We start from the raw sequence: 21,841 nt of genomic DNA on the forward strand, positions 1-21,841 counted from the left end.
TGAAGATCAGATTGTGCAGATGCCTCTTGACGTAAGAATGAGGTGATGACTGTTGTAATCTTTATATTTTGGAGCAAAGCCCGAAAGTACAACCAAAGGTCCTCTTCATGTGTTACTCGAGGCAGGATTCTAACCTGATTACATAGATGGGGCACCTGGTCTCACATAAATGAACAGGCAGGAAAACAGAAAAAGGACATGGCACAATGCTTATGAAAAAGTCTCAGCAATTTTAATTTTCTTGTGAGGAAGCTGAAATTGTGCAAGTAAAACAGCGTGACTGGTCATGTCTCAGGTGAAGTTGTGTTCTGGAAAGTGTCTCCAATCCTGGGCTGGATCTAGTAGGTGCACTCAGGTACCCAAACCTGAAATAGTGACTCTTATTCCTTAAACACAAGACATTCCAATGAGAAAGCTGTTCTCAGGTGAGCTGCAGAGCAGGGAGCAGGAGATGGAGGTGTCCTTGGCTTCCCAGAATTGCTGAAGCTTGAAGACCAAGGCCACCGCTGAAGGGCAGAGATCCACCTATGAGTACATCACATCAACTCTGCCTTCAGGAATCTTTGACTTTATGGGAGTATAAGAAACGTGATTTATTCCTTTCTGCTAATGCAGTGTGCATCAGAGAAAATACACTGAAAATTTTATAAATATTTTTCCATATTGGGGAAAGAACATGTATAAATCATGGCAATACAAGTGCTCACTTTAGAGCCTGCAGAAGGAGCAAGTGCACATTGAGAGAAGGAAGCGTCCTGCCCCAGGAAACAGGTGCCCTAACATCATCCCCTGAGAACTGCCCTGTAGATGCCACAGGTCAGTGGAACCTCGGCTCGCGTCTGGGATCTTGTGCGTAGTGTGGAGGGCAGAGCACAGCTCCATTCCTCCTCACTGTGTAACCTAGGATGTGGCCTCTTCCTCTGAGCTTCATTCTAATAAGGTATTAATATAAAATAGCAGCAGTAACTTTATCTGTAACCTTTCAGTTAGGACCCAGTGTTGTTCAGCATTGTTATCACTGTTGTTGTCCAAACCCTTAAATATTATAAAAATACCTGTGTGACCCCTCATCTCAGACCTCAGGTGACCACATTGCAGAGAGCACACCTGCTTTGTTTCTGTCATGAACATCGTATTCAAACGGGAAAGTATGTGCACCTTGCTATAGAATTTATCTTAATTATGTTAGAATGGATGAAATAAGAATTAGTAGTTGACACTTAGAAATTCAGCTGAGGGGAGATCTAAGCAAACTCTTGATGGCATGTCTTCGTTTCTCCTTGCTTATTACAGATCATGTGAGAAGAGAGGCAAATTAAAGAGGAAATGATTGACCAATGGGGAATCAGGTATTTTATAAATAAAGGAGTTTTTCACATCTTCTGGAAACCACATCAAATTAAATAAATTAAGAACTATTAGACATTTTTCTGCATTCTAGATACATGACTAATACAGACTTAGATTTAATGCAAAAAGAGACAACACGGAAAATGGAAATTCTGAAGCAGAGCATTTTGCCAAATAGGCAGCTTGAAATTAGTTTGTGATTTTAGCTAAATATTCAAAGAATAAACCCCAGATCCAAGTAAGAAATTATAAAATTTCAAGGTTTAATGACTGATTGAGAGAAGCTTGAACTAACATTATTTTGATGAATCATACCTCAATAATAAAACTTTGTCCAGTGGTCCAACTTTTCAAGGGGCTGCCTGAGTAACTAATTTCCACCTCCCCTACCTGTGAGTCCTGGCACAGTCTATCATCCTCTAAAACCTGGGACCTCTAAGAACAGTCAGAAGTGTAAATACTATGAAGGTTTCAGAGACCCCAAAATCACTGTCTCTGGGCTGATTGGTGAGGGTGATCTCTATGAGCCTAGTCTTGGAAGAGTGTATGATGGCATTTGTTGTAATGAACAGATAGCAACAAAGACAGTCAAGAAAAATGAGGAAGCAGGGGAACATAGTCCATACAGAAGAACAACATAAAGGTCCAGAAACCAACATCAATGAAAAGGAGGCATACGGATTACCTGGCAGAAAATTTAAAGTAAATGTTAGAAACACATTCAATGAGCTAGTGGCAGCATGCAAGAACAGTGTGAGGATTTTAATAGACACAAAACATTTAGAAGATGACTAAACAAAACTATTGATGCTGAAGAACACAGTAAGTCAGTCAAAAAATTTAATAGATTATTTTAGACCAGACTAGATCAAGTAATAGAAGAAACAGTAAACTCAAAGAAAGATCGTTTGAAATAGTTGAGACAGAGAAGAAAAATGTAAAGGAAAGAAATAAAAAAGAGTTAAAGACTTATGAGTCAGGAAGCACACTGAAAACTAAATTATACATTGAGGAGTTATGCAAAGATAGGACAAAAAGGGTAGTGAAGGAACAGGGTGTGTGTGTGTGTGTGTGTGTGTGTGTGTGTGTGTTTGTTAGAGAGAGAGAGAGAGAGACAGAGAGAGAGAGAGAGAGAGAGAGGTGGAAAGAATATTCAAAGAAGTAATAGCATAGAAACTTTCTAAATCTGGAAAAGCCAATATTCATCTACATCCAAGAAGCTCTATAAGTTTTAAATTAGGTAAACCAAATGAGAAAAATCAGAGATGTTTAAAACCACATTGTTAAAAGGAAATGTTTTTGAAAACAGAAGGAAAAAGAGCAGATTTAGCAGATTTCTCAGCAGCAGGTTTTCAGTTCAGAATGGAGAGGAATTATATTCGATAGTGTATGGTTTAGTGATAGAGATTACTTCTGAGAAATGTGTTTCTAGTCAATGTCATCATTGTGCAAGCATCATAGGGTGAACTTACACAAACCTACAGGGAATACCTTACCACGCACAGGCTTTGTGGAATAGCACAGTGTTTCCAGACAACTAACCTGCGCAGTGTTTCCAGACAACTAACCAATCTCAACTAGGTCTGCAGAATAATGCATAGTTGCATCAGCTCCATTCTGGCCTCTGCCATATGAAGTTTTGTGTGAATTTTCTTTCTGCTCTCTCAGGACATTTTTTCTCTCTCAACTTCTAACTCCGTTCTCCTTTTAATTCTCAGTTCATTGAAAAGATTCATATTTAGCTAAGAACACTGAAAAGTTTGGAAAAAAATTTCATCTTATGCCCAAGAAATTTAATTAACTGTCTTCACGGATGCCCATCTGTTCTTTTCTTGTTTTCCTATGGGATATGGCCCTTGTTTCTACTTCAGTCCAGTCCTTATTTCCATATGCATGAGGCATCCAACCATCACACACCCAGGAACATCTTGGAGGAAGGGACCCTACCATCTGCCTCATCCGCCTTCAGGTGTACAGTGGCTATTCCTTAAGCTGTTGTATGTGCTTTAGGGCTTTCCATTTAAAAGTGTATTTCACTATCCCCCAAATAAAGTTCCTGGACCTTAAAAAGTGATGTGGTGTTGGGGGCATTGACAGCCAAATTTCATTGTAAGTCTCTTCTGCCCTTGGTAATTGAGGATGACAGGGAAGAAGGGAACAAAACTCAGACCTCATGTAGCTCCTCATTTAGCAATAGATTCAGTGCAAATTTGGAAAGTTGAAGACATAGAGTAATGTTGGTGTCGTTTTCTGTGGCATGCTAAGGAGACAGCAGAAGATGGTCAGTGGTCCGTCTCCCTCCAGCTGTTACCCATTGTCCATTAGTTAGGTCATCAGAAAAGATGAAAGACAACTTTTGTGACAAAGCCCCAGGGGCTTCATTAAAACACTTTGCCCAGAAATTGGACAACAGGGACATGACAAGTTTTTATACCACAGCTACTGTTTTTTGCCTACTTTATGTAGAAATCTGAGAGATGTGCCCAGCCTCAGTGGGCTGATTCTCCATCCAGGGGACAGCGCTAACAGAGCTATGAGTTATATGGTATTAGTCTGTCTGGGTCTTCATAAGAAGACAACTCGGAGTGGATGGCTTAAACAACAAATATTGATTTTCTTACAATTCTGAAGTCTGAATGTTGAAGATCAAGCTGCTGGCAGGGTTGGTTCTTGGTGCGGCTTCTTCCTGGCATGCACTGGGGTACTTTCTAATACACTGCGTCTCCACATGGCCTCTTCTCTGCGTGCACGTGAAAAGTGAGAGGTCTCTCATGTACCTTCCTCTTCTTATAAATACAACACGTCTGTTGCATTAGGGTCTTACACTTATGACCACATTTAACCTTAATCATTTCATTAAAATTCAAATAGAAATCCTTTGAATTTAAGGCTTCAACATATGAATTTCAAAGAGGGCACAATTCAATTGATGACACAAATCAACAGATGGTGAGAAGCATTAGAATAGATATTTTTTTAATCACTAAGGAATAATGGGCCATGCAGGAACTTGTAGGAAAGTTCCTAATAATCGGTGAAACTTTAATTGTAAGAGGAAAATGTGCCTTCCTCCTTTCTTTTCTGGCAGAAGAATGTGAGGAAGCAGAACCACAGATATCAAAGAAAGAGGAGCCCTGGGGACAGCCGAGGTGCTGGTGAGGAGGGAGAGCACTGAGCAGATGAGGAAGCCCCGCCCTCCCTGCACCTGCTCCTGACCCGGCCTCCTGCTCTGTGGGCCCCGCGCGCCCCCTGCTGGTCCTGAGCGGCACCTGCGCCCGCCCCCTCCGCCTCCCTGCAGGGAGGTTTGTGTCTGGGCTCACACTCACCTCCCCTCACTGTGTCTCTCGCACAGTAATACACGGCCGTGTCCGCGGCGGTCACAGAGCTCAGCTTCAGGGAGAACTGGTTCTTGGACGTGTCTGTTGAAATGGTGACTCGACTCTTGAGGGAGGGGTTGTAGTAGGTGCTCCCACCACTACCATGGATATACCCAATCCACTCCAGCCCCTTCCCTGGGGCCTGGCGGATCCAGCCCCACCAGTAACTGCTGATAGAGCCACCAGAGACAGCGCAGGTGAGGGACAGGGTCTCCGAAGGCTTCACCACTCCTGGGCCCGACTCCTGCAGCTGCACCTGGGACAGGACCCCTGTGAACAGAGAGACCCACAGTGAGCCCTGGGATCAGAGACAGCCTCCCATATCGTCGTATCTGCATCCCCGAGACACTCACATCTGGGAGCTGCCACCAGGAGGAGGAAGAACCACAGGTGCTTCATGTTCTTGCACAGGAGGTCTGTGACTCTCAGAGAGCATTTCCCATGTGAGCTGGACCCTGAATTTAAGGAAATGTGTGGTGGTTTCCTGTGGGTGCCTAAGTGCGGATTTGCATGTGGGTGGTGCCTTTGTATGGAGAGGTGAAAAGGGATGAGGGAGGCCCCAGTCTTTGGGGCTCACCCTGAGAGGAGGATGCTGGCTGTGCCCTCTGAGAACTCAGTTCTCTTCCTGGGGCCTCCCCTCACCAAGCCCAGCATCCTCTTCTTCCAGGTAGGGAGATGTGCTCAAGGAGCTGGTCTGGGAGATGAGTGTGATCATGGATCAAGGACGGATTTTGGAATATGTTCAATGCTGTTCTACCCGTGAAGATTTACATGAAACCAACCAAACATCCAGGTTATCTAAATTGTCAAATCTCCATTCAAAACTTTAGGGCAGCAGCTAAATATATCCATCACAGTGAATTTATATAAACCTACATCCATGCAATGTTTATTGTAATTCAGAATATCCATCATGGTTAGAGGGAATATATCTGTCCCAGAGAGTGCGTCATTTAAAAAAAAAAAAATCTGAGGCCTTCCATTTTGTGACCGTTTGAAGTTTGGGATTCTGTCTGCAGTCTCAGGAGAAGGCAGTGGGACGTATCTCCAACCGTCTCAATGTGAGATGCTGAGAATGTGGCCTGACCTTTATACACTTCTGTGTGAATAGATGTGATTGGGGATCACAGTGACAATTTCAGTCAAAAACTATAATAGGTCAGCACAGGAGCGTAATCTCATCATCAAGATTAGTGCAATTGCCTTTCCTGGGAACAAGAGAGGACCTCTGTGAGCCCTCCCCTCTGAGAGCACAAGGAACTCTGGTTCTTCCCTGACAGGTCACACTTCTGAAACATGGCTGGACAATGACACTCAAGCCCAGAGTCCTCACCCACATATTTATCATATCAGGTGCACCTGTGTCTGAAAGACTTTCTCCTTCATTGAATTGCATGAACATACCTTAGAGTTTGTAGTATTACATCTTGGGCATTTGATGTTAGTTTGTTGAATTATATAATAAATAATCTATCTCCATGGATGTGGGTAACAGGAGAGTCATCAGAAGTTGGGTGTGTTTCAACATCAGGACAAACCTGGGCTCTCTTGTTAAGACTGAACAAGTGAGCTGACCTGTGGGACAACAGAGGGAAAGACACAGAGCCAACATCCAGAGCCACGTGAACCCCTTACCTACCAGGTAGTCTCTGGACATTTTGTTTAAACAGATCCAGAAAGACCTTCCTCACCTTCAGGAGAATTATGAACACTGAGGGAAATTGAGATAAATTTTTATTTACAGAGAATAATTCATAGGCTTGTAGACATCTATGGGGGTGTGTACAGGATTGCTAGGATACGCTCATACACAGAACAGAAGAAATAATTCTATTTCATGGAAAGAAAACCAAAGAGCTTCTGAATTGGTAGGTATTCTTTGCCACAAATGTGTCAGGTCACTAGATCATGTTATGATGCTGGAGGTAACACTTCCCAACCTTGTCCTGGAGACAAAATACAAAAGAGCAAAGATTCAAGTGAGATTCCTTTGAAAAATATCAGTAATGAACAGGCCAAAAGAAAGGAACCATTATGGAAAGAGTGTTAATGAAATGAAACAATAAATTCCATGTGGAGGTGGCAGGGAAGTTCCAACTGACAGCTCATTTTCACCTCTGTGGGTACCGAGTGCCCCCTGCAGCCCAGTTCCCACCGTGAAGGGAGGTTTCTGTCTGAGCTCTGAGTGAGCTGGAGTCCTCGTGAGCCATTCAGAAAAGCAGACTGTTCCAGGGTGTACGGAGTCCTCCTGAATGAAGAGGTGCTGAATACACACACGTTTCACTGCCCTCATTGTGTTTTATTCTCCAGACTCTCTTGATGTCCAGATTTGAACACGTGGAGTATTGATGGAACTCGTCATGACTGGGAACTTTTCAGTGAAGATGTAGGTAGCATATTTGTGTAATTAAATTTGGATTGTGAAAATATTGTTATCCAAAATGTCAAAGTCAGTACCTATTAATTTTCTCTTTTTTATATTTTACAGATGAAGGGTTCTTTGGTTTCCCAGGCTGGAGTGCAGTGTCATCTATTAATTGTATAGCATAAAAATGATCAGCCCAATTTATGTAGTCATGTTATCTCCATCAGGGATTTAGGTCCATGTGGCCTGAGACATAGCTCTAATCACAGAGGGAAGAGCAGTGATTTGTTGAGTTGATGCTACTTTTTCAGAGGGGAATTTAAACAATCAACTCCTCACCTTACCCAGTCTATTTTCATAACTGTGCATGACCCTTGGAAATGCAGTCACCATTTCTTACATAATGGGAGTTCACTGTGCCATGAAGGTAACAAGAAGACATGTAAATTTCAAGTCTGGGTAATAAACTGTTGAATTACAAAGCCTGGAGCCAATCACATTCTGGCATCTTGTTTAATTAGTTGTGAATTTGTTTTCAGTTGTTTAGTTCAAGATCCCATAACTCACTTTCTGATAAAATAGTCACATATGATAATCTTGAGATATTAAAATGAAAAAAATAACTAATTTCAAAATGAACCCAACTTCCAGGAGAGATGAAAATTCCTTTGTGGTGGAGGGTGTGAAGGGTGAAGACATGGTTGAATACTGAGGTTGTGTTCACAATTGCATTATTTTAATTAGGGAACTTCTGTACCTCCCTTATATTTATTAGAAATTCCCTTTGAGAACCTTGATCTAACGTAATTCGTTGATGGATCACACAAAAACAATGAAGCTGAAGGTTATTGAGCAGGAATTGCATTACAACTTTAGCTTTCCTTTAGAACACATTCCTCTACCTGATGTGAAATTAGCCCAGGTGCTCTGATGAGAGCTTGTCAATTAATCAAAGACCAGGAAATGGGCACACACGTGTCTGGAACAGGGCATGGCTTTGGGATGCTTTGCAAACAAACTGGCTTCTGACATCTTCTGGAAAGCCCATCAAAATGGCAAGTTAAGAATCTCTTAGGAGCACCCATCTACCCCACGCTCTTAGCTAATATAAAAGTGGAAGTTGACGCAAAATGAGATAAGATGGAAATTAAAGAAACTGCTGCACCACTGCCTCAGCTCAGCACAGCTGCCTCCTCCCTCAGGGCTCCTGACTCTCTCAGGATGTGGATTTCCACACTGTATCTCTCATATAGTAATGCACGGCCGTGTCCTCACCCTTTAGGCTGCTGATCTGCAGATATGTGGTACTGACAGAGGTGTCCATGGAGAAGACAAACCGTCCTATGAAGCCCTGGGCATATGTTGGGTTCCCAGAGTAGGTGATGATCCATCCCATTCACTCAAGCCCCTGTCCAGGGGCCTGTCATACCCAGTTCATACCATAGGTGGTGAAGCCGTAACCAGAAACCTCAAAGAAGACCTTCACCGAGGCCCCAGGCTTCTTCACCTCAGGCCCAGACTGCACCAGCTGCACCGGGAGCGGGCACCTGTGGAGAGGAGACAGGAGTGGGTGAAGTCTCACATGAGTGGCCTGGTTTCCTCCTCAGCCCGGGGACTGGGGAGCCCCTGACCTGTTGCTGCTGCCACCAAGAAGAGGATCCTCCAGGTCCAGTCCATGGGGAGGAGCTGTGCACTAGGGGATGCTCCCAAGGAGGGTGTGGTTGTTGGGTGATGCTCTCAGGGCACAGATATCTATATTCCCCTCGGTGATTTGCATATTCATGAAGGATGGTATTGAATAGCCCAATTCCTGACCCAGTATTAGAAAGAGTAAATAGATGACACATGGACGACACAATTGTAGAAGCTGAGGGTTCAAGCCATAATCCTGTTAGAGGCCATGCGTTCCCTACACATCCCTGAACTCTGTGTTGACAGAGCTTCCCCCACTGGGGAACAAGCTCCCCCAGGACACGCACCTCACTTTGAACCCACATTTGAATGAATCAGGGGCAACTTGAACAATGTGTAGACTTTAATATATGAATGCGTTATTTGGGAATGAGTGTGTTTGTCCAATAATTGCACTTATCTGTAAGAAAGGATCTCTTCCCTGACCTTCAGCTGCTTACCATCAAGATCTTTCAGAGTTTGAAATCACCATTGTAAAAGTGGTTCTCATTACAACATCCAGTTTGGTAAATGTTCACAATTGAATGGATATTTATATAAATATCAGCAGTCCTTGTGAACATTGAAGCCATTAGGTAACTTTTAACCCTTACTTTCCTCTCACCTTGCCCTCTTTTGCAGTCACCAATGTCTATTACTTTTATCTATGTACATGTGTATGCATTGTTTATATTTCAAGAGAGAAAATGTATTTTATATTTTTTCTGAGTTATTTTATTTAGGATAATGTCCTTCAACTCTATTCATGTTGCTATGAAAGGCACAATTTCACTTTTTGTGGCTGCATACTATTCCATGATTTACATATATCATATTTTATCTAATCATCCATTGATTGACACTTAGACAGATTACTTGACTTTTCTATTGAAAATGGTGTTGCAATAAACACAGGAGAGCAGGCAACATTTTCTGATATAAAAGTTTGCTTTTGGGAGGAATATGCCCACTGGGAGGGATTACTGGGACAAATGGTAATACTAATTTTAGTTCTTTGAGAAATCTCTGTATTGTTTTTCATAGAGGTTGTACTAATTTACATTCTCACCAAGCATGTATAAAACATTATTTTTCATATGCTTCTCTGCCAGCACCTGCTGTTTTTTCTTTGTAATAACAGCCATTCTGACTGGTGGAAGATGCCATATTATGTTGTTTCTAATTTACATTTATCAGATGATTGGTGATGCAGAGTATGCTTTCTTATTTGTGTCGGCCACTTCTGTGTCTTCTTTTGATAAATGTCTGTTTTGTCTATTCTTTAATGAAGTTATTTGTAATTTTTAGTTGACTTATTTGAGTTACTTATAGATTTTATATATTAGCCCTTTGCAAGATGAATAGATTCCGAATATTTTTTACCATTTGCGGGTTGTCTGGTCACCATGTTTTCTGTGCAGACCTTTAGTGCAATTAAATCCTGTTTGTCTGCTTCTGTTTTTATTGCATTTGCTTTTGAAGTCAAGTCATATTTTATATGCTTAGACCAATGTCCAGAGGACTGTTTTTAGATTTTATTCAAGTATTTTTATAGTTTTAGTTTATACATTTAAACACTGAATCCATATTCAGTTAATTTGTGTCCATGGTGATATGGAAGTCTCGGTTTATTCTTCCACATAAGGCCATCTAATTTTCTCGGCACCACTTATTGAATAGAGGGTTGTTTCTCCAGTGTATGTTTTTGTCAGTTTTTTCAAAGAGCAGTTGGTTTTAGAAATTTTGTTTTCTTTCTGGACTCTCTATGTTTTTCTACCAGTATCATGCTATCTTCTTATTACATTCATGTAGTATAATTTGAGGTCAGTGAATGCGGTGCTTCTAGCTTTGGTCATTTTGCTTAGGATTGTTTTGCTATTCAGACTCTTCTTTTGATTCTGTATGAATTTTAGTATTGTTTTCTAAATATGTAATCAAATATACTGGTCATTTGATAAAAGTAGTGTTGAATCTGTATAATGCTTTGGACGGTGTGTTTGTCCCTTTTGCATTCCTATAAATTAATACCTGAGGCCAAGTGATTTACAAAGAAAAGAGGCTTATTTGGCTTACAGTTCTGAAGGCTGTGTGAGAAGCATGGCACCAGGATCTGCTTTACAATCACGGTGGAAGGCAAAGGGGGAGCAGGCTATGTCACATGGTGAGAGCTGGGATGTAAGTGGGGAGGAAGGTTGCCAGGCTCTTTTTAACAATCAGATTTCACAGTAGCTAAGACAGCGAGAATTCACTAAGTGCCATGGGGTGGTTCCCAAGGCATTCCTGAAGGATCTTTCCCCATGACCCAAAACCTCCCAGTCGGTCCCACCTTCAACATTGAGTATCATATTTCACCATGACATTTGGAAGGGAGAACATCTAAACTATATCGTTGCAGTCTCGGGCCCAAAATTCTCATGTCCTTGCATTGCAAAATATAATCATCTTTTTTTCAATAATTCCCAAAAGTCTTAACTTGGTCAGCCTCCAACTCAAATGTCTAAAGTCTCACCTGAGCCTTAAGGCGACTTCCTTCCATCTGTGAGCTTGCAAATTAAGAAAATGTGAAAGTTGTGTATTCCAAGGTGCAGTGACGGTGCAGGTGTTGGGTCAATTATTCCAATCCAAAAGAGATAAATTGGCCAAAGGAATGGCCAACAGGCCCCCTACACACGTGAAACCCAGTAGGGTAGATATTAAATCTTAAAGCTACAAAATCGTCTCTCTTAAATTCATGTAATTCAACCAGGGCATGCTGGGACAAGTGTTGGCTCCCCAAAACCTCAGTCAGCCCATCGTTGTCGCTTTTCTGGGTGCAGTCCTTGGAGCTCCCTTCACGAGTGAGTCAAGTGCTGTCAGCTTTTCTGGGTTAAGAGTGCAGGGTGCACAAATAAATAAGTTCTGAATCAATGACAGGAAGTTTTTTTTCCATGTTGTCTATGAGTTTATGGTTTCAGGTATTATGTTCATCTTTAGTTGATTTTTATATGGTGTTAGAGAAGGCCTAATTTTATTTCTTTTTATATGGATGCCCAGTTTTTACACCATTATTGAAAAAACTGTCCTTTCTCTACTGTGTGTCCTTGGCACACACATCAGGAAGAGACATAATGGAGAAAATACATAAGATAAATACTCCTGATTAACATAAATCTAAAAGTCCTCAACAAAATACTAGCAAATAGAATCCAGAAACACTTTTAAATGTAATACATCATGATCAAGTAGGCTTTACCCCTGGAAGGTAAGGTTCATTCCACATCCACAATTCAGTAACTGTGATTCACCATGTGAGCAGAATAAAAGCAAAAAACAGGATTATCTCAACAGATCCTGAGAAAGTGTTTCATAGGATCCAACATCCACTCATGATAAAAACCCTCAACAGACTAGGCATCAAAAATACCTCAAAATAATAAAAGCCATCTATGACAAACTCAGTCAACATCATGCTAAGTGAGCAAAAGCTCAAACACCTTGAGAACTGGAACAAGAGACGGATGCTGTCTCTCACTACTCCTATTCAATATAACACTAGAAATCCTAGTCAGAGCAATCAGGCAAGAGCAAAAATGAAAGACAGCTGATGTGGTCTGGATTTGTGTCCCCACCCAAATCTCATGTCAAACTGTAATTCCCAGTGTTGGAAGTGGGGCCTGGTGAAAGATGATTCGATCATGAGGATGTGTTTTCCTCTCTCAAGCTGTTCTGGTGACAGAGCTCTCAGGAGATCTGGTTCCAAAGTGTGTGGCACCTCCACCTTGTCTCTTCCTCTGCCATCCAAATGATGCACAAATAAATTACACTTAAAAGTTTCCTTGTGTTCCTCTGCAATTCCTCCTTCCCAATTATTTTCTTCCCCCATCATATTCTGAGTCACTCATTCACATTTAATACTTTAGTTTTGAGTTTCATTAATTGATTACACAGGAATTATATAGTATGTGTTTTATTTGTGTGTCTTCTTGCTTGTCATAACTACTTGTGATGCAAACATGTTGAGCATCGACAATGTATTGATTCTAAGGATGGATATTATTACAATAAATTAGCATGCCATTACTGTTTATCTATGTATCTTCTTGATATTTGCATCATTTCTAGTTTCTGAGTATTACACACAGAGGTGCTACTCCACTTGGAGATATAGGCAGCCCATAAAAATATGTTATTATTCTTACAACAACAACTAAACTTACTGATCTGCAAATTAGCACATTTTCTTAAACACATCAGAGTTTTCACGTTATAAGACAAACAATATATCTGAACTCCGAAGAGCGATAAGGACTTGCAGGGAAATAAAGAGGAGCAGAAGATAATCTTTTCTGGGGCAGAGGCTGCCAAATGTCATTTAAGCTAGCACAAGATTAAAGTAGACATATTCATTGGATGGTTTCAATTCTGTGTGATAGTGAAGTTATTGTTTAAATTCTCAGAGTGTATACAGTTGAGGAATTCCTCCTGCTATTGAAGCCTTTTTCTTCAGTACTGGGGACACATCACAAAATGCTCCAACCTCTACCCCTTGGGACGGTGCAGTCTGGGAAAGCAAAACAGCAACTACAGCTGAAATGCATCCAGACACACCTCCCCATCACCACTACTGTGCAAGAGAAATTATCTGCAGAGGTAAAGCCACCAAAACTGCTCTTCTACAGACACTGGAGAAACCAGTAAGAACTGGGAGGGGACAGAGGAATGCACCAAATCCCTGTCCAGGCCACCTCCCATCTTCCCTCAGGAGTGACAACCTTATTCAAAAGGAAAAGGCAGTAAAGAAGAAAGCTAAGAAATCAGTGGGAAGATATAGTGGCTGCTGAATGAACATATGAATAAAAATGAGGAGGCCAGGTGCAGTGCCTCATGCCTGTAATCCAGTCACTTTGGGAGGCCAAGGTGGGTGGATCACCTGAGGTAGGGAGTTCAAGACCAGCCTGACCAACATGGAGAAACCCCGTCTCTACTAAAAATACAAAATTAACCTGGCATGGTGGCACACACCTGTAATCCCAGCTACTTGGGAGGCTGAGGCAGGAGAATCGCTTGAACCCAAGAGGGGGAAATTGCAGTGAGCTGAGATGGTGCCATGCACTTCAGGCTGGGCAAGAAGAGGGAAACTCCAGCTCAAAAAAAAAAAAAAAAAAAAAAAAAAAAAAAAAAAAAAAAAAAAAGAATTGACTGAATTTGGATGAAAGGCCCTGGAAACCTAGCTACTTGCTACTCAGGAGGTTGAGGTGGGAGGATTGTAGGAGCCAGGAATTTAAAATCACAGTCAGCTACGATCACACCACTGCAGTCCAACCTGTGCAACAGAGTTAGACTCCATCTCAAAAGAAAAAAAGAATTAAGAATTTTACACAGTTGTAAAACTACTCAAATAGAAGAAGTTAAACTGTGCATCCTCACATATCCTCTGGCACTTCTGATACTTTGAAGAAGACAGGTGACCTAAGACCTTCAGAATAAGCTGATGATCTCAAATCATGAAAAGCTTCCACACAAGACATTGTACCAGAATCCTTCTCCATATCCTCCCCCTACACATTATTCTTTATTTATATTCAGTCTTCTCATTTTCTGCAGACCTGGCTGTTGTCCACCCATGTTGGAGTCTTGTCTCTTTTCTTACTCACCATTTGTATACTTGCTATTTAGAGTAAGTCATCAGACTCTATGTTTAGGCCTGACTGCTGATAACTTAAGGCTCTTTCCTTCATCACCTCTTTTTTTTTCAAGCATACAAGGTAAATCTACCTAGAAATCGCAGGAGCTCCCTCATTTGATGCCAATTTGACCTTGAAACCCCACAAAACCCTTACGGGAGGTAGGATGCTCTCCCCAGCCCCCCACAAAACCATGATAAACACCCCGAGCCAGTCTCCTTCTCTGCTCTACCAAGACACTTTGGACCTTCATGAGAGGCCTGCCCTGCTCTCAGCAGACACCTCAAGGATGCAGGTAACTAAGCTTTCCATATTCACTTGGTGTGAGTGTGTTGCATAATCAGACTCACATTCACAGAACATTTTAGTCGAGATCTCTTGGCATTTGCATGGTGTCATCTACAATGGATGCTGGGAGCTTGGTGTCATGGCTCCTTCCAAAGGACATGTCTGCTCCCTGAGTTAACTCCAGGATGCAGTTGGACGTGCCTCCTGGGGTTTGAGAAGCTCCTTTCATGTACTGAAATCCTGTCATTATGTTTTTGTATTCTAGTGTTTCCCTAAAAGTATAGCGAGATCCAGGGTTCATTCATGCGTATATTCAAGAGTCTCTGACTTTTTATGTATTTTATTCATCTCTAGCACCTTTTCTACCAAATTACACATTTTAAAATTTGCAATATTTTAAAGAGGTGAAATTAGCAAATAAGAATCTTTACATAAAGTGTACAATTTTACAAATATTGACATAATCCTCACTTTTACTAACAGAGAAAAAATAAATTATCCTAGAAATTTCCTTTTGCTCTCCTGTAGTTTCTCCTTTCTACACCTTCTCTTCTTGTACCATGTCCACAGTTAACTACAGATGTTTTTATGCAACTTTAAGTTCATTTTTACTTTATAGAAATTATAGAAGTGGAATTATATGTATGCACTTGTATTTGTTTGACTTATTTTACTCATTCAGGTACTTGTTACTTTAAGCATGGTGTTGAGTGTATCCAGCAGTACTTGATTGTAACAGTGGGTATTATTCCAGTAAATGAATTTTCCACAATTTGCTTACCAGTTAAGCTGCTGACTAACACTTGGATCACTTTTGGTCTCTGGGTATAATAAACAAAGATGCTACTTAGCTTAAAGAAGTACCCAGCTGAGAAACACATGGTTCTTAATAACATGAGTAGCAGGCAAAGTGGAAAAGCTGCACATTAATCAGTGTGCTTCAATACATCAGATAATTAAAGTTGGGGAGCTCTGTGCGTTTATCAGTTTGTGTGTTTTTGTTTGACAGAGAGAAAAGGGAGGAGAAGAGACTAAGACAAAGAAAGAGACCATACCTGTTTTGACCATGATGTATGAGGTACTCAAGTAAACACAGGGACTTAGTGCTTGATGGACAAGGTCCATGTAAGATGGAGAAGACAACTTGATGCACCTCCATATGGGTATATATTAGTGTTTACATAAATGCCATTTTCTAATCATATGAACACTCAGACACATTAGAAAAGATGTAGTGGAGGGTGACTGGTGGTGAAAAATGATGGTGAAAACAACCCACATCTACAGCCCCTTTTCTGCCCTATTGCATCTGCCCCAATGCTGAGCGTTGATCCTGCTCATCCTGACCCCTGACAATCATCCTAAGCCCCCGTACTGCCCGAGTGCCCCATGCTGGTCATATGCACCCCTGCAGGGAGGTTTGTGTCTAGGCTCACAATAAAGTCCCCTCATTGTGTCTTTTCTTAAAAATGAATAGTTGTGTATTCAGTAGACAAAAGCTCAGCTGTAGGAACTGTTTCTTGGATGTGGATATGGACTCTTGAGAAGTGGGTTGTAATGTGTGCTCCCTTCACAACCCATGAACCTGATCCACTCCTGTCCATTTTCTAGGAGCAGATACAATTCTAGCAGGAAGCACTGGTAGTGATGGGGACTCCAGAGACAGTGCAGGTGAGGGAGAGGGTCTGTGAGGATGTCGCAAGCCAGAAGTGTCATGAGAAACATAGTTGTTGATGTTAACAGGTTCTGGACAACATGGTGAAATTCCCAAATACACACATATTTTTTGAGAATAAAGAGCTCATATTGTCCAAATTGTGAGTCTCCTAGAACAGTTCAGTAGATTTTGAGGTTAGATTAAAAAAAATTATCACATGTTTCTTTTCTCAAACTTGCAACCAAATAAAAAAGAGAAACTGCTGTTAGAAAAATGAACATTGAATTATCACCTCTATGTGTGATAATGATGATTTTTAGAATAGGATTGACCTCTGATAACCTAAATACTGTCCTAATTCTGAGCCCACAATTAGACCTTAGCAGCAATCACAGGGAGTGAAACACCTGACTCAGTGAAGCTGCACCTGGGGGTCTCTGCAGGCCCTGAGTGGTACAGGAACAGCTCCTCCCTCAGACTCAGAGTGAGGACAATTTCTGTTCTTTATTTGGGGAGGCAAGGGCGATTGTGGGGAAAATACCAAAATTACTCTAATCAAGATCTCTGCACATGGGGAGAAACCAAAGAATAGGAGAAATGACTGGTTTCAGTTTAGATCGAACAATTTCTCATGAGAAGGCAATACCATGTCTGGATCCTGCACAGAATTAAGGAACAATGAATTTGGGGTAAAGTTGAAAATTACAATTGTTTGCAGATTTTGTTAATTAAATATGTCATCTGAGAAAACGAAGTAAAATCGTGGTTTTTATATAAAAATCCACAGTGTGCTGGCCCTGAGAATGCACCTCCAATCCCTCCAACATCAGGGAGCCCAATAGCCCAGGTCACCAGCTGCTGCCCTGCACTCTAACACCTGTCACCTGGTGTGTGCCGAAGACACCCATCCTGGGAGCCCCTCCCAGACAGTGATGGTGCACAGTGGAGACACTACGGCATGGCTGCTGCTGGGACACAGTGGAGATCCCTGATGGACAACTGTGCTCAGCGAGGCACCAATGGCCTTGCTAGACTTAACTTGGACCACAGGGTCATTAGGGAAGCTCCATCAAACTCCCACCCTTCTCCAGCACTACTTGTGAATCTGGCATTGTGGGGTGGCAGTGTCTACAGACTCACCTGGCCACCTATGCATTTTCTGCCTCCAATATTTACCTCTGTTTTTAGGACATATGAGAATGTTTCCTCTTTTAAATTAGTTTTCTAATCCAGGGAACTCCTGGTGGGCACAAAACATAAATGTACAGAGGCTCAGAGGGGAAATGTTAGAAGCAGAGGAAACCACAGACACTGAAGGAAAGCAGCCCTTGCTCTCCCTCCGTCTGCACCTGCCCTGGGGCTGCACCTGTTTTGTGAGTGCTGCATGTCCCCTTCAGCCCAGACTCCTTTCTTCTTTTTGCAGGAAGTTTTGTGTCTGGACTCACACTGATGTTTCCTCACTTGGGACCTTATGTACAGCCATACATGGCCATGTCCTCAGCTCTCAGACTATTCATTTGCAGATACAGCGAGTTCTTAGAATTGTCGTTGGAGATTGAGAATCTGCCCTTCACAGAGTCTGCATCGTATATCTGACTTCCATCGTATTTTACATCTATTGCTCACTCCAGTCCCTTCCCTGGAGACTGGTGAACCCAGCTCATTCAGTAGCTACTGAAGGCAAATCCAGAGGCTACACAGGAGAGTCTCAGGAACTTTCCAGGTTGTCTCAGGTCCTCTATGGACTCAACAGCTGCACCTCACACTGAACTCCTGGAAATACACACACATCCTGGTCAGAAACTGCCAAACATATCCACTGTTTCTCTCACTCATATCCACTCACTCTCACTATAGTTCTCTATGAGTTACCTTTTAAAATACCAACAACAAAAATTTCTCTATCTCAAACCACATAGTGAGTCCTCTGTGTTCAGTCCTGATTACCAAATGGAAACCCGTGGGAAGGCCAGGGCTGTGGCTCTTCATCTAGAACTGCAGGGCCAGCAGTGGGCTTGTTTTCACCAGGAGAGGGAGGGCCCTGTTTTCATGCCTCCTCCTCTATAGCAAGCTGCAGTGTGGGACGCTTGAGAAGAAGGCAGTGCCCAGAGCAGATTTCAGGCTCCTGGATGAGTTTAGTGGCAACGGTAGCATTTGAAAAAATATTACTTATTATTTGACTGTGACATAAAACTCACTTAACAATTATGATTTCAGCATATGAATTTCAAAGAGGGCACAATTCAATTTATGATACAAATCAAGAGATGGTGAGAAGCATTAGAATATATTTTTTTAAATCACTAAGGAATAATGGGCCATGCAGGAACTTGTAGGAAGGTTCCTAGTAATCGGTGAAACCTCAATTGTAAGAGGAAAATGTGCCTTCTTCCTTTCTTTTCTGGCAGAAGAATGTGAGGAAGCAGAACCACAGATATCAAAGAAAGAGGAGCCCTGGGGACAGCCGAGGTGCTGGTGAGGAGGGAGAGCACTCAGCAGATGAGGAAGCCCCGCCCTCCCTGCACCTGCTCCTGACCCGGCCTCCTGCTCTGTGGGCCCCGCGCGCCCCCTGCTGGTCCTGAGCGGCACCTGCGCCCGCCCCCTCCGCCTCCCTGCAGGGAGGTTTGTGTCTGGGCTCACACTCACCTCCCCTCACTGTGTATCTCGCACAGTAATACACGGCCGTGTCCGCGGCGGTCACAGAGCTCAGCTTCAGGGAGAACTGGTTCTTGGACGTGTCTACTGACATAGTGACTCGACTCTTGAGGGAGGGGTTGTAGCTGGTGCTCCCACCACTACTACCATAGATATACCCAATCCACTCCAGCCCCTTCCCTGGGGACTGGCGGATCCAGCTCCAGTAGCTACTGCTGATAGAGCCACCAGAGACAGCGCAGGTGAGGGACAGGGTCTCCGAAGGCTTCACCACTGCTGGGCCCGACTCCTGCAGCTGCACCTGGGACAGGACCCCTGTGAACAGAGAGACCCACAGTGAGCCCTGGGATCAGAGACAGCCTCCCATATCGTCATATCTGCATCCCCGAGACACTCACATCTGGGAGCTGCCACCAGGAGGAGGAAGAACCACAGGTGCTTCATGTTCTTGCACAGGAGGTCCATGACTCTCAGAGAACATTTCCCATGTGAGCTGGACCCTGAATTTAAGGAAATGTGTGGTGGTTTCCTGTGGGTGCCTAAGTGAGGATTTGCATGTGGGTGGTGCCTTTGTATGGAGAGGTGAAAAGGGATGAGGGAGGCCCCAGTCTTTGGGGCTCACCCTGAGAGGAGGATGCTGGCTGTGCCCTCTGAGAACTCAGTTCTCTTCCTGGGGCCTCCCCTCACCAAGCCCAGAGTCCTCTTCTTCCAGGTAGGAAATGTGCTGAAGGAGCTTGTCTGGGAGATGAGTGTGATCATGGATCACGGACAGATTTTGGAATAGGTTCAATGCTGTTCTACCCGTGAAGATTTATATGAAACCAACCAAACATCCAGGTTATCTAAATTGTCAAATCTCCATTCAAAAACATTAGGGCAGCAGCTAAATATACTCATCACAGTGAATTTATACAAACCTACATCCATGCAATGTTTATGGTAATTCACAATATCCATCATGGTTAGAGGGAATATATCTGTCCCAGAGAGTGCATCATAAAAAAAAAAAAAAAAATCTGAGACCTTCCCTTTTGTGACCGTTTGAAGTTTGGGATTCTGTCTGCAATGTAAGGAGAAGGTAGTGGAATGTATCTCCAACCAACAACTGGTTTGGAAACACGACAAACTATCCCTCCATTTATAGACGCAACACACACACGGAACGTCCTAGTGCCATCTGGTCTCCCAACAGGCTTGGGACTCACCGGCGGGGCCTGGGCCTCGGCCAGCACTAGTTGTGGGTGCGCAGCTTAGGAGGACTGGGCGGAAGCCATGCAGGTCGTGGATCTTCCGGTCCAGCGTCTCCAGGAAGCTCTTCACCTCCACCTCCAGGTGGCGCTGTCGGGATTTGCTCTCCTCAGCCTCTGTCTTTAGGGAACGCGCTTTGTCTTCCTGGTTTTGATCGACTCTCTGCGGCCTCCATCTTCTCAGAGACACCGTCTCACTCTGACGTGAGGTGAGGTGTGAGTTCACTTTGTTTCCGGAGATCTTCCAGCTCTGCCTCCTTTTCTCGGAGCTCGGCCTCCAGCTCCTCGCTCCTCCTCCTCAGCTGCGTGTTCTTCTCCTTCTCTCTGTGGATCTCACGGCCTCTTCCTCTGCTCCGCGCTGGCCGCCGACTCCTGCAGCGCCGTGGGCAGCCGGGCGTCGCCCTCCCGCCGGGTCTGCAGCTCCATCTCCCGCCTCTTCCCGTGGGCAGCGCCCGTGCCTCAAGGCCGCCTTCAGCTTGTGGTTCCCAGACTGCAGGTGCCTGTCGGCTGCAGCGGCGTGAGAGGCCTTTCCATCGTCCGTCCCGTTGACACTGGATGCCGGAGTAGAAGATGGGGCTCCACGCCCGGGTTCTCGGGGATGATCACTCGAGGGCTCCGTGTTCTCCTGGGTCTTGTCTTTGGCTATCTTGGCGGCTTCTTCCACCTCCCGGAATTTCTCTGCAAACTTTGTCAGATGCTACTCAGAGGAAAACCCCAAACCAAACCTCAGTGTTGGCTCTGCTGTCGGCCCACTGCCCAGACGTCTGTGACATGTTGGTGAAGGTCAGATTCCGTGTGACTGTGCTGTTTATGGTTACCTTGGCTCCGTCCACACTGACGATCCCATAGCTGTTCCTTGTGACATCATAGAAGCAGGAAACCGTGACCGCCTGTGGCTCACAGGCATCCAGTTCTTCTTGGTGTTGGGGTCAATCTGGAAGACCTGCACTTGGGTGGTGAAGATGGGCTGTTCTCCCATGTCTGACGTTGTTCCAACAGCTGCTCTGACCCAGCTTTTTGCACTCCCTCCCCGCCCATTTAGCATCCCCTCCCCGGGTGCACACAGCAGCCCCTGCGCTCTTGGTTCAGCCCCAGCACTGCTCCATTCTGCAAGGCGCAGGCGGGGGCTCTGGAAAAAATCACTGTGTGGAGAGAAAAATTCAAAGAATAATCTGTCGGGGTGGCAGGCAGAGCAAGATGGCCGAATAGGAACAGCTCCAGTCTCCAGCTCCCAGGGCCAGCGACACAGAAGTCGGGTGATTTCTGCATTTTCAACCGAGGTACCCTGTTCATCTCACTAGGTAGTGCTGGACAATCAGTGCTGGTCAGCTGCTGCAGCCCGACCAGCAAGAGCTGAAGCAGGGCAAGGCATCTCCTCACCTGGGAAGCGCGAGCGGGAAGGGAATCCCTTTTCCTAGCCAGGGGAACCGAGACACATAACACCTGGAAAATCGGGTAACTTCCACCCCAATACTGCACTTTACCAAGGGTCTTAGCAAACGAAACACCAGGAGATTATATCCCACAACTGGCTGGGAGGGTCCCACACCCACGGAGCCTCCCTCATT

The 21,841-nt window shown here is 43.7% G+C and overlaps 1 pseudogene and 2 gene segments (V, D, J or C); all 3 read right to left on the minus strand.

Annotated features, from left to right (window-relative positions):
* The window catches only part of LOC103229827 (homer protein homolog 2-like), a 150,101-nt pseudogene extending 128,814 nt beyond the window's left edge, over nucleotides 1-21,287 (minus strand).
* LOC119619252 (immunoglobulin heavy variable 4-59-like) lies at nucleotides 4,356-5,190 on the minus strand. The segment is given in 2 exon segments: nucleotides 4,356-4,997; nucleotides 5,081-5,190. Coding segments are annotated over 2 exon segments (576 nt in total).
* On the minus strand, nucleotides 18,762-19,724 carry LOC103229828 (immunoglobulin heavy variable 4-59-like). The segment is given in 2 exon segments: nucleotides 18,762-19,341; nucleotides 19,425-19,724. Coding segments are annotated over 2 exon segments (600 nt in total).
* Nucleotides 21,288-21,841: the final 554 nt, after the last annotated feature.

Source organism: Chlorocebus sabaeus, chromosome 24, assembly GCF_047675955.1.
Source record: "Chlorocebus sabaeus isolate Y175 chromosome 24, mChlSab1.0.hap1, whole genome shotgun sequence".
NCBI classification, from domain to species: Eukaryota; Metazoa; Chordata; class Mammalia; order Primates; family Cercopithecidae; genus Chlorocebus; species Chlorocebus sabaeus.